The 12,268-nt window shown below is 38.8% G+C and overlaps 5 protein-coding genes across 7 annotated transcripts in view; 1 reads left to right on the forward strand and 4 right to left on the reverse strand.

Annotated features, from left to right (window-relative positions):
• Atox1 (Antioxidant 1 copper chaperone) overlaps window positions 1–930 on the forward strand; it is a 33,096-nt gene extending 32,166 nt beyond the window's left edge. The window contains exons 1-3 of one of the 2 annotated variants that reach the window (XM_066396339.1): window positions 36–292; window positions 351–432; window positions 763–930. In XM_066396339.1, the coding sequence (XP_066252436.1) occupies window positions 290–292; window positions 351–432; window positions 763–899 (222 nt within the window). In that variant the 5' untranslated portion in view covers window positions 36–289 and the 3' untranslated portion in view covers window positions 900–930. Of the gene's footprint in view, window positions 1–35; window positions 293–349; window positions 433–762 lie in introns of those variants that run through there. The other variant, XM_066396340.1, reaches the window with a different exon arrangement.
• A 210-nt stretch (window positions 931–1,140) lies between these two features.
• Window positions 1,141–3,298, reverse strand: LOC136413012 (bestrophin-4-like). The gene is made up of 10 exons (XM_066396325.1): window positions 3,084–3,298; window positions 2,911–3,021; window positions 2,683–2,854; window positions 2,428–2,630; window positions 2,211–2,379; window positions 1,933–2,163; window positions 1,692–1,883; window positions 1,606–1,633; window positions 1,441–1,553; window positions 1,141–1,377 (listed from the first exon to the last, which is right to left on the reverse strand). Exons 1-10 carry the CDS (start codon window positions 3,152–3,154, stop codon window positions 1,165–1,167), a joined length of 1,503 nt encoding a protein of 500 aa, XP_066252422.1. The 5' UTR covers window positions 3,155–3,298; the 3' UTR covers window positions 1,141–1,164.
• Window positions 3,299–3,466: 168 nt separating this feature from the next.
• Window positions 3,467–6,252, reverse strand: LOC136413013 (bestrophin-1-like). Of its 2 annotated transcripts, XM_066396327.1 has the most exons (10): window positions 6,122–6,252; window positions 5,949–6,062; window positions 5,699–5,870; window positions 5,421–5,626; window positions 5,202–5,370; window positions 4,711–5,148; window positions 4,628–4,652; window positions 4,469–4,572; window positions 3,786–3,972; window positions 3,467–3,670 (listed from the first exon to the last, which is right to left on the reverse strand). In XM_066396327.1, the coding sequence occupies exons 1-9, from the start codon at window positions 6,190–6,192 to the stop codon at window positions 3,790–3,792; spliced, it is 1,482 nt and encodes a 493-aa protein (XP_066252424.1). In that variant the 5' UTR covers window positions 6,193–6,252; the 3' UTR covers window positions 3,467–3,670; window positions 3,786–3,789. The 2 variants fall into 2 exon arrangements, with proteins under 2 accessions (XP_066252424.1, XP_066252425.1); XM_066396328.1 differs by lacking the exon at window positions 3,467–3,670 and having other exon boundaries at window positions 3,834–3,972; window positions 4,469–4,568.
• Window positions 6,253–6,442: 190 nt separating this feature from the next.
• LOC136413015 (bestrophin-3-like) lies at window positions 6,443–9,040 on the reverse strand. The gene is made up of 9 exons (XM_066396332.1): window positions 8,860–9,040; window positions 8,695–8,805; window positions 8,471–8,642; window positions 8,211–8,416; window positions 7,345–7,513; window positions 6,853–7,290; window positions 6,774–6,798; window positions 6,607–6,719; window positions 6,443–6,529 (listed from the first exon to the last, which is right to left on the reverse strand). The coding sequence occupies exons 1-9, from the start codon at window positions 8,928–8,930 to the stop codon at window positions 6,458–6,460; spliced, it is 1,377 nt and encodes a 458-aa protein (XP_066252429.1). The 5' UTR covers window positions 8,931–9,040; the 3' UTR covers window positions 6,443–6,457.
• Window positions 9,041–9,298: 258 nt separating this feature from the next.
• Window positions 9,299–10,937, reverse strand: LOC136413016 (keratin, type I cytoskeletal 9-like). The gene is made up of 3 exons (XM_066396333.1): window positions 10,674–10,937; window positions 10,060–10,614; window positions 9,299–10,004 (listed from the first exon to the last, which is right to left on the reverse strand). Exons 1-3 carry the CDS (start codon window positions 10,686–10,688, stop codon window positions 9,447–9,449), a joined length of 1,128 nt encoding a protein of 375 aa, XP_066252430.1. The 5' UTR covers window positions 10,689–10,937; the 3' UTR covers window positions 9,299–9,446.
• Window positions 10,938–12,268: the final 1,331 nt, after the last annotated feature.

Consider the following 12,268-nt stretch of genomic DNA (forward strand, 5'->3'; position numbering starts at 1 on the left):
CCTTATGGTTTAATGGTGTGATTTGAGGTAAATTTACTAAAATATATAATCCTCTTCACCAATAAATTTAGCCGGCAACAATGAGTTGTAGGCTACGTAAGATGCATGATTGATTCCACAGTTGATTCACAGACCTATTGTATTTGTTCATAATCTTCAGCGCAATTTGATAAGAATAAATTTTAACTCCCCCCTCTTACAGTCATTCTGTTAAATCCAACTAAAACTGCTAGTTTAGGCACAACCGCACCAAGTCTCCTCCATTTCCAACTGCTTCTACATTCTCATCATGGTAAGACCTTTCTGGTAATACAAATGTTTTAAAAATTAAAAGATATTTGTAATTGCAGGTTCAAACACATGAATATAAGGTGGTAATGACTTGCGAAGGTTGCTCTGGAGCTGTTGAAAAAGTTTTAAACAAACATAAAGGTGGGAAGGAGAACTGTTCTGTTGATGGTTTTGTTAGTGTCCATATCACAGCCAATCAGTTACTAAGATCTGATGTGTTGTTTCTTTTTGATATAAAATTTAATACAAATGTAATCATTTCACTATATAATGAACTAAAGACTGAATATAACACTAATTTGGATGAATGAAATGTGTATGTGGCCCTATCCAAATTAGTGTTTTGTTTGGAATTCAGTTCATTATATTGTTTATTGTTCATTGTGTGGCCAATGTTCAGGTCTGTATGAAGTTTAATACATAAATTTGAATATTATTTTTACTTAACTGAAATTCAAATATTATTTCTAGATAAGATAGAGAATTTTGACATCAATCTCAAGGACCAACGGGTGAAAGTAAAAACCAACTTGTCTGCTGATGAAGTGCTTGATATGATCAAGAAAACCGGTAAAGAAACTCAGTATGTTGCCTCAGCACAGGGATAATAGCTTTATTATTTGCTTTAACCATTGTTATTGAGAATTATTATGATTGAATGGCAACTAAACAAGGAAATTCTAGTATACCTATTAAACTTAAATTTTAAAATATGTCGGGGGTTTTGAAAGGTCTCATTAAGGTTTTAATTTGTTTCAATATTAAATTTTATTATGAATTGAGCAAATGACGATATTTTAACTTGTATTTTACATTAAGATAAGATAATAAAATCAGAATTTTCTTTGTCCTATATACTCAAAAAGTACATCTCTATTTAATAATCTCATTAATGGTTTCCATATCATTTTCAGATTTATCTTTATTCTCTTTAAGCAGCTTAATATACTTCAAAAGCTTTTCTCGTTGCTTCTCCAATCGCTGTTGCCGAAGCTTTTCAAATTCTTCTACATCTTCATTAAACAGTTTCTTTGGATATGTTGGTATTCGTATTTTATTTGGCCCCTCGTCTTCATATGTATTAATCTGAGGCATATGTAAGAACATTAGCTACATTTCTACCCATTATTTTGGATATTTACCACCTACTTCATCAAAAATATCTGCATTATCATCTATAGCAATTCTCCTAAGGTAATACCCATTGTCGCCATGCCGTCTTCGTCTGAATAAAGCGCGGCTTAAAGTGGACCACAAAGATTCTGAAAAATTTCTCTACATTTAATAAAACTTCAAATCTTTTTAAAGGCTTACTTGATGTGTGTCCGCTGTGATTCTTTCCCTACAATATAAACGTATTACTCAATGATAACTATTTGCTTTAATAATCACCAAAATACCTCGGGAATAATAAGATCCTGGTCAGTCTTTTTCACCTTAATATTCTGAGTTGATTGTACCACAGTTTCGCCCATGTACTGTTGTGAAGCTACAGTAAAAGGCAGACTATCTGGAGCCGTTTGTTGCCAATAGTAGTCCTTCATTAACTTAGGATGGTCTTGATGGATTTTATCCACCAACAAATAGCAAACCTGGAACTTTTCATTCATCATCTCGTTAACGAAATTTTGGTTTAAAAACCTGAATATGTCTATCAATCATCCAAACCACCTCAAAATCGTCATCGTCCTCCCCGAAAGGATTTATTAGGGTTTCTGCCACCTTGAGCCATCCCATGTAAAAGAAGAATTCTAGGACTGGCATGAACGGGAAGCTGAATATCAAATGGTCAAGGAATCCTTCTTCCAATTCTATGAATTGGTTACCAATTACTGTGACTAGGAAGTAACTGTAGACTGCCATAGTTACGACCTATAAGAAACTGATTAATTTAAAGAAAGGCAGAATATTGTCCTTACCTGAGTATACACTAGAGGAATACTTATCCAGTCATATGCCAGCAAAGACCCACACTTAGACCTGAAGACATTGATTTGGTCTAAAATGCTCCTAACAGACATATCATCCCTAATTATGCCCTCATGCCTGGCTCTTGTAGTTATATTGGCAGCCCAGGCCAAAGGCAACCTAGAATCTCAACATTAGCATTGTCGCTAATTTCGTAACCCATCTTACCAGTTCTTAGAGTAATTTGGATATTCATTGTCAAGATCCTCAATAATTTTCATTTCCCCTTTAGTAAGCAGACCCGCATCTACAAAGTGATTTAGCGTGGGAAATCTTTTCTTCACCTTCGGAGACATCATGGTCAAAGTCAAGGTAAAGGTAACGCAGACATAACGTACGATGGTTCTTCTAACTATCCTTGCTCGCTCATCCTTAAAATAGATATATGAAGCAGTCAATGAAACGAATAATTAAGTAATCTACCTGACCTTTAATGCTAGCCCCAATTAGCAAAGCCAAGTTGTCAGGAAATGGAATGGCGGTGAACTGGCTCCACCATCTGCTGTAAACTATGTTGACGAAAAACCCTAGAACGAAGCTGAGCGGTATCAGAGTGGCATTTTTGGCACAGTAATTGACTATTTTCACGAAGTATCTGCAACCGTTTTCAGATAACTGGAATGGTTGACGTTAGACTGGCAGGTGTTTTACTCTCTAGTGGATTGGTTCATCACATAAAGGTAGCTTAGGTTCAAAGTATAATACAGCCCTAGGAAGAAAATGAGATCTGCCCATACTATTTTGTAAATGCTGCCCTTCCATCTGCAATATACAGGATGGTTTAAGAGTTTTCGGGTTTGCTTGAATGAAAAGAGTTCATTTACCTTTTCAGCAATTTAAGAAAACATCCCAAGCCAGTACTGGTGGTAACTTCGCTTGTATAGGTCACAGTCATTTTCACACTCACACTGTCGCAAGACTCTACAACGTGTGTCTCATTCCCGTGCAAAATCCCGTCTCTGCATATGTTTTGTCTATTTGTTGCCTATTAGTTAACGGCTTGATGTCGAATGGTATATTTAGTTAGACATCAATACAGTTAGTGCTGAACAGATATTTTTAGATAGGTATTTAGGAAGGACGGTACTTAGTTCTGGGAAGACTGTCTCTAAAGATTGCAGTAACATAAGATTGAGCTAATGAGGAGTAATGAATTGAGGTGTCAATTAGTTACGGAAATAAGATGTTGTGTTCGATTTATTTAATTATATATTATGCTGTTACGAGATTTGTAAACAGTGTGACAAAAATTTATAGAGTTTATCATAATACAATGTCACAACATTATAGTTTTAGCTCTCGCCCACTTGCCAGTTGGTGTAGGTACTCAGGCGTTAAACGAAAGGAATGCTTATATTCAAAATTAGCAAGTAATAGGCCGTTATATGAGATGTTTCTGGGAAACTGTTGCCTGAAAATTGAAATAAATGGAACATGAAACTCACATTTAAATAAATGTCTGCAAAATAATCTTGAAAACCGAATTTGCTGCCAGAGCTCAAACGTCATTGGGTAGAACTGCGTACCTATTTATCTAATAATTTCGTCCAGTATTTGTTTCGCCTTTTCTTTGTCATTTTTGAGAACATCCAGCAACTTCAAGAGGTCTTCTTTGCGTTTCTCTAGCCTTTCTTGTCGAAGAGTATTAAATTGCTCGTCGTTGGGTACATGGTTACTGTTTTCGTTCAAGTCTTCGTCTGCGAATAAGTTAAACTGAAATTTAAAATCATCACCTTTAAATTCATTCTGCAGAATTAATAACTGAAACAAGATTTTGTACTCTTATATTGATTCATATATCAAAAAAGTTTGATACCATATGGATGATTCAGTAACTTAGCAAAACATTCTTCTTCCTTGATTGTAAAATACGAATTTATCAAGCTTAAATTGTCACTCTATTCAATTCCCCCTCGTATACCCTGAGCATTTGCAGGCAGTCATTTTGGTTTTTAAGGCACCCACAATTAATTCCTTAAATGTTTAAACGGTGCTATAGGCGATCCACTGTATATTCTACGTTGTCGCACATACGAGGGTGGTTTGTTAAATCAGGGAGGAGTTTCAGATCTTATACATCCCACATCTTCCTTTTTTAAGACGAAAAAATGAAAAACAGTTGTAGCAGTGTGTAAACTTGTTAAATAGTTTTGTTCTTGCGGCATCGAATGTTAATTGACCTTTAACCATTTGATATAGTGTTACTCACCTCGCTCCAATCATCGCTGTTTTCGGCCTCGTTGAGTGATACCCGTTTCAATTGACAACCCGGGTCGGACCTTCTTCGAGAGAATAATTTTTTAAATCTCCTGCCTTAAAAATGTCTTATAAGCGAGAAATCACACATATTCAGGAATTACTAACTTACCGTAATTCAGCACCAGATTGGGCTCCTGAAAATTTTAAAACCCACCCTCTTAACCTTTTATCATTTTTTAAATAATTACTTACATCTAAACGACCCAAGTCATCCTTGAAAATCAAATCCTGATCTCCCTTTTGCACAGTAATTTTAAATGTAGACTCAACAGGATGTTCGTTCATATATTTTTGCGAAGCTACAGTGAATGGTAATTGATTAGGAGCTACCTCATTCCAGTGGTAATCTTTGTTCAATTTCGGGTGCTCATTGTGGATTTTGTCCACTAAAAGATACCCCACTTGCAGATGCCTATCAATCATCCAAACCACCTCGAAATCATCATCGTCTTCTCCGAAGGGATTAATCAGACTTTCTGCTACTTTAAGCCACCCCATGTAAAAGAAGAATTCTACGCAGGACATCAGGGGAAAGCGGAAAAGGAAGAGGTCTCCTTCTGCTTGCTCTTCTACGAATTGAGTGCCGATTACTGTAAAGAGGAAGTAGAGGTAAACTGCCAAGGTGACTACCTAGAATAATGATATTGGTAGTTGTGGTTTGGCTTAAAGTGTTTGTATTATACTTGAGTATAGACTAAGGGCACGCAAATCCAGTCGTAGTCCCATAATTTTTTACACTTTTCCCGGAAGTCGTTGATTTCCTGTAAAATGTCTTTTAAACCCAATTCGTCCTTAATGATCCCTTCAGCCCTCGCTCGCGTAGTTACGTTGGCCGCCCACGCCAAGGGCAACCTGTAAGCCCAAACTTTGAGTGCCGATTTAACTATAATGCAATTCCATACCAATACTTTGAGGCATAAGTAGGGAATTCTTTATCTAACTGCTCAATGAATTTCTTCTCTTCGTGGTTCAACAACCCAGCCTGTACAAAATGGTGAAAGGTGGGAAATCTCTTTTTCACTTTGGGGGAAATCATCGTAAGAGTTAAAGTGAAGGCTACACAGACGTAGCGAATGATCGTTCTTCTGATTATTTTCGATTTTTCATCCTGCAAGCATTGAAAATATGTGCCCCCTTTAACCTTTAACATGAGACTTTGATAAAGATAAGTCCTGCTTACTTTTCCATGTATGCTCGCTCCTACCAAAATAGCAATATTATCGGGATAGGGAATGGAAGTGTATTGACCCCACCATCTCGTATAAACTACGTTGACATAGAAGCCTAATACAAAGCTTAGAGGTATGGCGTTCCCGTATTTAGAAAAGTACGTTACTATACTTATGAAATGGCTGTAATGTATAGCGCGGAGGAAGCTTGAAAGTACTGTAACTAGGTCCTCCTGGGACCGTTTGAGGAGAGATACTTACGGCCTTCCATGTGTCTCATCCAGGACGTAAAGATACAGTAAGTTTAGAGTATAATAAATGAATAAGTAAAGCAGCAGGTCCACCCATACAATTTTGTATATGCTGCCTTTCCATCTATGCAAACAAGATTTTCAAATTATGCCTAGGAAAGTTTCGTAAACAGGCCTAAGTACCTTGCCAAAAGCTTGAGGAATATTCCTATGCCTCTGCTTGTAGTCACCTCGTTAGAGTATGTCACAGTCATTTCCCCCAAGGCACATAACAAGACATCGATTTTACTACAACCAAAAGCACTATGTACGATTTACACAATCTTATCACAGTAAAGATATGAATAACAGCAACGAGCGCTCTTCAAAATGAAGTAATTCGGTATATTTTGTATTTCGTTTTACCAATATGACTTTGATTTTTAAGTGCTCTAATTGATAAAGCAAACATGCCATGTTACGCGATATGTGCGTTAATGAGGGCAGGAAAAGTGTTGTATTTAAATCACAATTTATTTGCTAAATCTTGTGAATATTTGGTTTTAACAGTTGATCATTTCGGGCTATTTCTGCGTTCTTCTGGCCAGCTATCTAAAACGAGCATTTCTATTAATGTGTCTCCATTACTATCCGTTAATTTTACGAGACAGTTAAAAAATCAAAATTACCTCCATCAGATCATCATCCGTGTCGTCTTCATCCGGGTGAACAGAAACTCTTTTCAGGTGGTGAATAGACCCTGACTTGTCTTTACTGAACAATCTCTTTACCAAGTTCTGACCTACATCATGAAAAAATTATTCATGAGTCAAGAAAGCCTAGAATTAACACATACCTGGTGCGTGCTCAGCTGAGGATTTCTACAACAAAATCTTGAGTCATTAATATCCCGTGTTCCAAGACGAAAAACTCACCTCCAAATGCTTCATATCATCACTGATAATCAAGTCTTGTTCACTCTTTATCACACTAATATTGCATGTGGATTCTACAGGGTGTTCACTCATAAACCTCTGTGAGGCCACAGTGAAAGGGAGTTGACAGGGAGCCACTTGATCCCAGTGCTGATCTTTCTTTAGCGTTGGATGTGTATTATGTATTTTGTCCACCAGCAAATAACCTACTTGCAAATGCCTGTCAATCATCCATACCACCTCGAAATCATCGTCGTCTTCCCCGAAAGGGTTAATCAGGCTTTCGGCCACCTTCAACCACCCCATGTAGAAGAAAAATTGCATGCAAGTCACTAGAGGGAATCTGAACAGAATCTTCCCTCCCTCGATTTGTTCTTCAACAAATTGGGACCCAATTACTGTGAAGAGGAAGTAGAGGTAGACCGCTAGAGTCACCACCTAAAAGTAGGTTTGCTAATGTTGGGGAAAAGGTGTTTTTGGGGTTAATGGTACTTGAGTGTAAACCAAAGGAATGCAAATCCAGTCATAGTCTCTTAGGCGCTTGCACTTGTGCCTGAATTCGCAAATTTGTTCCAGAATGTCTTTGTGCTCGAATTCGCTCTTCAGGAAGCCTTCGTCTTTGGCACGAGTTGCCACGTTGATTGCCCACGCCAGAGGCAACCTGGAGATATGTTTAATTGAATATTTGGACTCGAAAATTTCAAATACTCATGTCATGTCCTTCGCTGGCTCAGTTTGCCAATAAACATATTGATTTAGGATTTATTGGATTTTTTAATAAGTGGCATTCCAATTTGTAATTTTTCAATTCCCTCTCATATATAGAGAACTTTTGATAGTGGGAGAGCCATACTGGACGCAGCTTTTCATGAACCCTTATTTTCAAGGGCAGGCAACCCACCATACACCCCGCACTTTATGTACGAGAAGGGCTCTTGAATGTAAATTAAGTTGACGATTTTTGTTCTCCCGTAGAAATACATTACTAAAATTTAACTGAAAAATTAATGTAAAATTTGTATAAGAGCCAAGAAAAACGGTTTAATCGTTATTGACTTTTTATTTTAGAGTCGTGAGGAGGTTTGAATCTATTTTAAAACCGTAAATTGAAATTGGATGTAAACGGGAATATTTTTGGGTCAAGTTATGATTTTGTTTTGAACAGAGACCCGAAAATCGTATTTAAATAAAAAAACAATAAATTGAATTTATAGAGTAGCTGTTGGTGAGGTCGTTAAAGCCATTAAATGGGTATTTTAGTTTCGCCAAAGCTTTAAATCAACCACTGAGCCTATTTCGAGGAAATCCCTTGAAAATATTCATACACTTCTCCAGTTCCGACATGATGCCCAACTCACCAATACTTAGCAGAATAACTCGGATAATCCTTAGCTAGCGCATCCATGAGCTTTTTCTCGTCGTGGTTCAACAAACCTGCTTGAACAAAATGGTGCAGCGTGGGAAATCGCTTCTTCACCTTGGGGGACATCATGGTCAAAGTTAAGGTGAAGGCCAGGCAAACATACCGGATGATAGCCCGACGCATCAACCTCGGCCGTTCTTCCTTCACAATGTAAACCAGCTTAGCATGCTTCAGTAATAAGAAATTTCACTTTACTTTTCCTGGTATGCTCGTTGCGACCAGCATGGCGATGTTATCGGGGTATGGTAGGGTCAGGTATTGGTTCCACCACCTGTTGTAGACCACATTGACGAAGAACCCCAGGACGAAGCTCAAAGGAATGGCGTTTCCGTATTGAGAGAAATATGTGACTATACCGACGAAGTGTCTATAATTAAGTGGAATTAGAACGTTGTGAAAGTAGATAATTAAAAATGTACTTTCTTCTTGTTTCGTCCAAGCCGTAGAGGTATAATATATTAAGGGAGTAGTATATGGTTAGGTATACTACCAGGTCTGCCCAGATCATTTTGTATATGCTCCCCTTCCATCTGCAGGAGTTTGATAACGCATATTTATTAAGTTATGTGTGATAATGGACTTACCTTAACAGAAGCTTTAAAAATATGCCAAAAGTGGTGCTTGTAGTCACCTCACCAGAGTATGTCACAGTCATTGCTAAACTGCGGAAAAATGATTCACGAACACGATACTCTGCCTAAGAGAACTCTCTTTTAAGTTCGATTGCATCAATATCTCAAGTATAAGGTACCTACTGTAGCCGTATCACGAGACTCAGACCTTTGGTGTCATACCACCATAAATAAGTAGACTTCCGCATTTTATTAAGCAAATATACGAGTTAATACTGAGTCTAATCCCCTAATCATTTTAGCAAACATAAGTAAAAACGTTTATCAGTTTATATTGAACATATTCTTATAAATTTATTAGTGGTAGGTGCAAGATTGAAGGTGTAACGTACGTCTCCGCAATAAGACCATACCTTAGCTCACGGAAAACAAATAAATCTATGCTCTGTTTTACGTATTATTTAAAGTATTTATTAATCCATGTATTATTTACAACAAAAACGAATACTGATATCACAACTGAACCAAGTCAATTCTTATATTAACAATGAGCGAAATGACGACATATTTACACAACGATGGTTTTCCTCTGAACTAACTTAGTATTTCGAGTAACCCCCCGATCCTCCTCCACTTCCCAGGCTGATGGACGAATAGCTAGACCCTCCTTTTCCTAGAGACAGTCCTGAGGAAATGCCCCCTCCCGAGAAACTTCCGTGCCCTCCTCCCAACGAAAGCGAGGAACCTGATCCTCCAGAATATCCACCGTGGCTTCCTTCAATTGACGAGAGATAAGAACCTCCATAGGAGGAACTGCCATGGTCGTCACCAATTGAGATGGACCCACTGATTCCCCCGTGTCCTCCTCCGAAGCTGCTGCCTCCTCCAAAGCTTCCCCCTCCGAAACCGCCGCCTCCAGCGCCTCCGCCACCTCCTCCAACGTAAACGGGTTGTGCAACTGGAACTACAATGGTTTGAGGAACGCGTACGGGCACGGGCTGTGGAACGGTAACTGGGTAGGGTTGGGGAACTGGCACTGCCACAGGTTGGGGTATTGGGACACGCACAGCTGTGGGTACTGGGTATGGAACTGGGCGATTAATTGTTACTGGGTATGGGCGGGGCACCTCCACGGGTTGTGGTACTGGTACTGAGACCTGGGTTAAAAGTAATTGACTTAGATGGGTTTAAATTGAAATCTAAGTTACCTACAGGCACTGGTCTCGATATGGGCACTTGCACGGTTTGAGGAACTGGTACTGGTACTGGCCTGGTGATGGTTACTGGATAGGGTTGTGGGACTGGAACTGGCACGGTTCTGGTGATGGTGGAAACTGTGGCTCCTCCGCCACCGCCACCACCTGCACCTCCTCCGAATCCGCCCCCTCCGAAACCACCCCCTAAGCCTCCGCCTAATCCTCCTCCGTGGCCACCGCCGAAGCCTCCGCCTCCTCCTCCGTGGCCACCGCCAAAGCCTCCGCCTAATCCTCCTCCGTGGCCACCGCCAAAGTCTCCGCCTAATCCTCCTCCGTGGCCACCGCCAAAGCCTCCCCCAAATCCACTGCTATGTCCGCCGAAGTCACCGCCGCCAAAGGAGATGCCACCGCCTCCACCATGTCCTCCGATATCTTCCAAGGAGATGCTCCCATGTGAGCTTCCTCCATAGCTTCCAATATCGCTGGAGAAGATTCCTCGTTTTCCTGTGCTTTTTCTGCCAGCCTGTCCTGCGAGGGTCGAGCAGGAAACTGCCAGAAGTACTGACACTACCTAATGGTAAAATAAAGTTTAATACTGGTGATTAAGTACTGGAAATACAAGGTACTTACTAGGAAAGGTTGCATGTCAATGTTAATCTGAACAAGCGACCAAACTACTGATACTACCCCCTTAGCAAGGTGTGAATATATACGAAAAACATAATCGGCAGAAGAGAGGGTAAATTCAAACGATTCAAGTGTACGCGATGGTACCCCGTATCAGAACACGCCGGTTCATCCACTCTCCGTTTACGGACTTTCACCGGGTGCATCCTTGCCTATAACTTACAGACTGATTGGTACCCGCTAGGTATCATGCATTCACGAGGATGCTGTTTGGACTTTGTTTAACGGCCGATGCGTAGTACCTTAAGATTTGTGGTGCCATCAAAGATCTGCGTACTATTTAATAACGTGATAATGGGTTTGTTGGTATTTTACTTTCCTTGGTGGAGAAATGCTTGCTTTAAAAGTAGTTTATGACATTAAACTTAAATGTAGGAGTGCAAATACAGACGTTGTTTTCTTCTGGAATGTTGCTTTGTAAATGATTAATTCAGAGTAATTGAAGAATGAAAAAGGAGAAGAATTTCTACTGTTTAAGAAGTAATTAAAATAGGAGATGCACTGGGCGGAGACTGGAGTAATTTACTGAATAGAAGAATGTAAAAATAATAGTAAACTAAAAAATTTTAAATAGACCGATTCTAAGTCGCATCACATATTATCCCACTGCGGCGTTGCCGATAATAATTTCCCGACTTGTCAAATAATCCTGATTCTCCTGAATGTCATTTTTGTTAAACCAACGTGGCTGCTAAAGTGCAAATTTAAAATTTTTCATGTCGCAGATCCACAAATTTCCTTATTAACGCGATTTTATCAAGTTTCAAGTGTACGATTATAAAAATTTAGGTTGAAATGTGTCAAAAAAACACCATAGGTGCTCAAGAAAAGATGCTTTGACCCCTATGAGCTTTCTGATGAACATCCATAAATGTAAACTATGGAAAAAGCGCTAAAATAGCAGCGATTAACACTCGTGCGGAACAGGAAACCTGCTTGACTGCTATATGGGGCGCTTTGAAAACCTCACATGGCACGCTCTTAGTATTTCCCTTGGAATTCCAAAATTATTTTCTGTAAGTACAGTTTTTCCTGCATTCTATAAAGTTCCAAAGATCAAATCTCTTGCGGAAGAAATTTGAATATCACCTGAATTAGATTGATCGCAGTAGGTATTAATCTTAGTCGATTTAAATAGAACGATTATCCACCTTCATCATTCATCAGAGAAGAGATTGCTTCTTGTGTAATCGTGTTTTCTTAGTAGTAAATGAATAGGTTTTGGCTTGTTGTGTGTACCTAGTTATTTATTAATGCACACCTACATTAATAGAGGGCTTTCTATAGCAACATGTTATGTAATTCATGAATTAAATTTGAACTATCAAGAGAGGTGTGAAAACGAAAATCAAAGAAAAAGACTGAGAGGATTGTTATATTCATTAAATCTGTATTTTTGCTGTTCATTGCAACCTCATGAATTACACATTCAGTAGATAACATCTTCCTTTATTTGCAGCCATAGCAATCCGTACAAACCTCATAAAAAATGCTTTAGAAAAAACTGGATACCTACTAATTACCAACTATAGGTACAT

Source organism: Euwallacea similis, chromosome 13 (genome assembly GCF_039881205.1).
Source record: "Euwallacea similis isolate ESF13 chromosome 13, ESF131.1, whole genome shotgun sequence".
In the NCBI taxonomy this organism is placed as follows: Eukaryota; Metazoa; Arthropoda; class Insecta; order Coleoptera; family Curculionidae; genus Euwallacea; species Euwallacea similis.

What these genes read in the sequence shown, in the direction of transcription:
- LOC136413012 (XM_066396325.1), bottom strand. Translation starts at nt 3,154, where the DNA reads ATGACTGTGACCTATACAAGCGAAGTTACCACCAGTACTGGCTTGGGA. An exon ending in ATGAACCAATCCACTAGAGA is followed by an intron (nt 2,855 to 2,910) that starts GTAAAACACCTG and finishes AAACGGTTGCAG; the next exon opens with ATACTTCGTGAAAATAGTCA. An exon ending in AGGATCTTATTATTCCCGAG is followed by an intron (nt 1,634 to 1,691) that starts GTATTTTGGTGA and finishes TTTATATTGTAG; the next exon opens with GGAAAGAATCACAGCGGACA.
- LOC136413013 (XM_066396327.1), bottom strand. Translation starts at nt 6,192, where the DNA reads ATGACTGTGACATACTCTAACGAGGTGACTACAAGCAGAGGCATAGGA. An exon ending in GATGAGACACATGGAAGGCC is followed by an intron (nt 5,871 to 5,948) that starts GTAAGTATCTCT and finishes TATACATTACAG; the next exon opens with CCATTTCATAAGTATAGTAA. An exon ending in ATGACTTGGGTCGTTTAGAT is followed by an intron (nt 4,653 to 4,710) that starts GTAAGTAATTAT and finishes TAAAATTTTCAG; the next exon opens with GAGCCCAATCTGGTGCTGAA.
- LOC136413015 (XM_066396332.1), bottom strand. Translation starts at nt 8,930, where the DNA reads ATGACTGTGACATACTCTGGTGAGGTGACTACAAGCACCACTTTTGGC. An exon ending in TTTTTAAAGCTTCTGTTAAG is followed by an intron (nt 8,806 to 8,859) that starts GTAAGTCCATTA and finishes AAACTCCTGCAG; the next exon opens with ATGGAAGGGGAGCATATACA. An exon ending in ATGATATGAAGCATTTGGAG is followed by an intron (nt 6,799 to 6,852) that starts GTGAGTTTTTCG and finishes ATTTTGTTGTAG; the next exon opens with AAATCCTCAGCTGAGCACGC.
- LOC136413016 (XM_066396333.1), bottom strand. An exon ending in CCATATCGAGACCAGTGCCT is followed by an intron (nt 10,005 to 10,059) that starts GTAGGTAACTTA and finishes CTTTTAACCCAG; the next exon opens with GTCTCAGTACCAGTACCACA.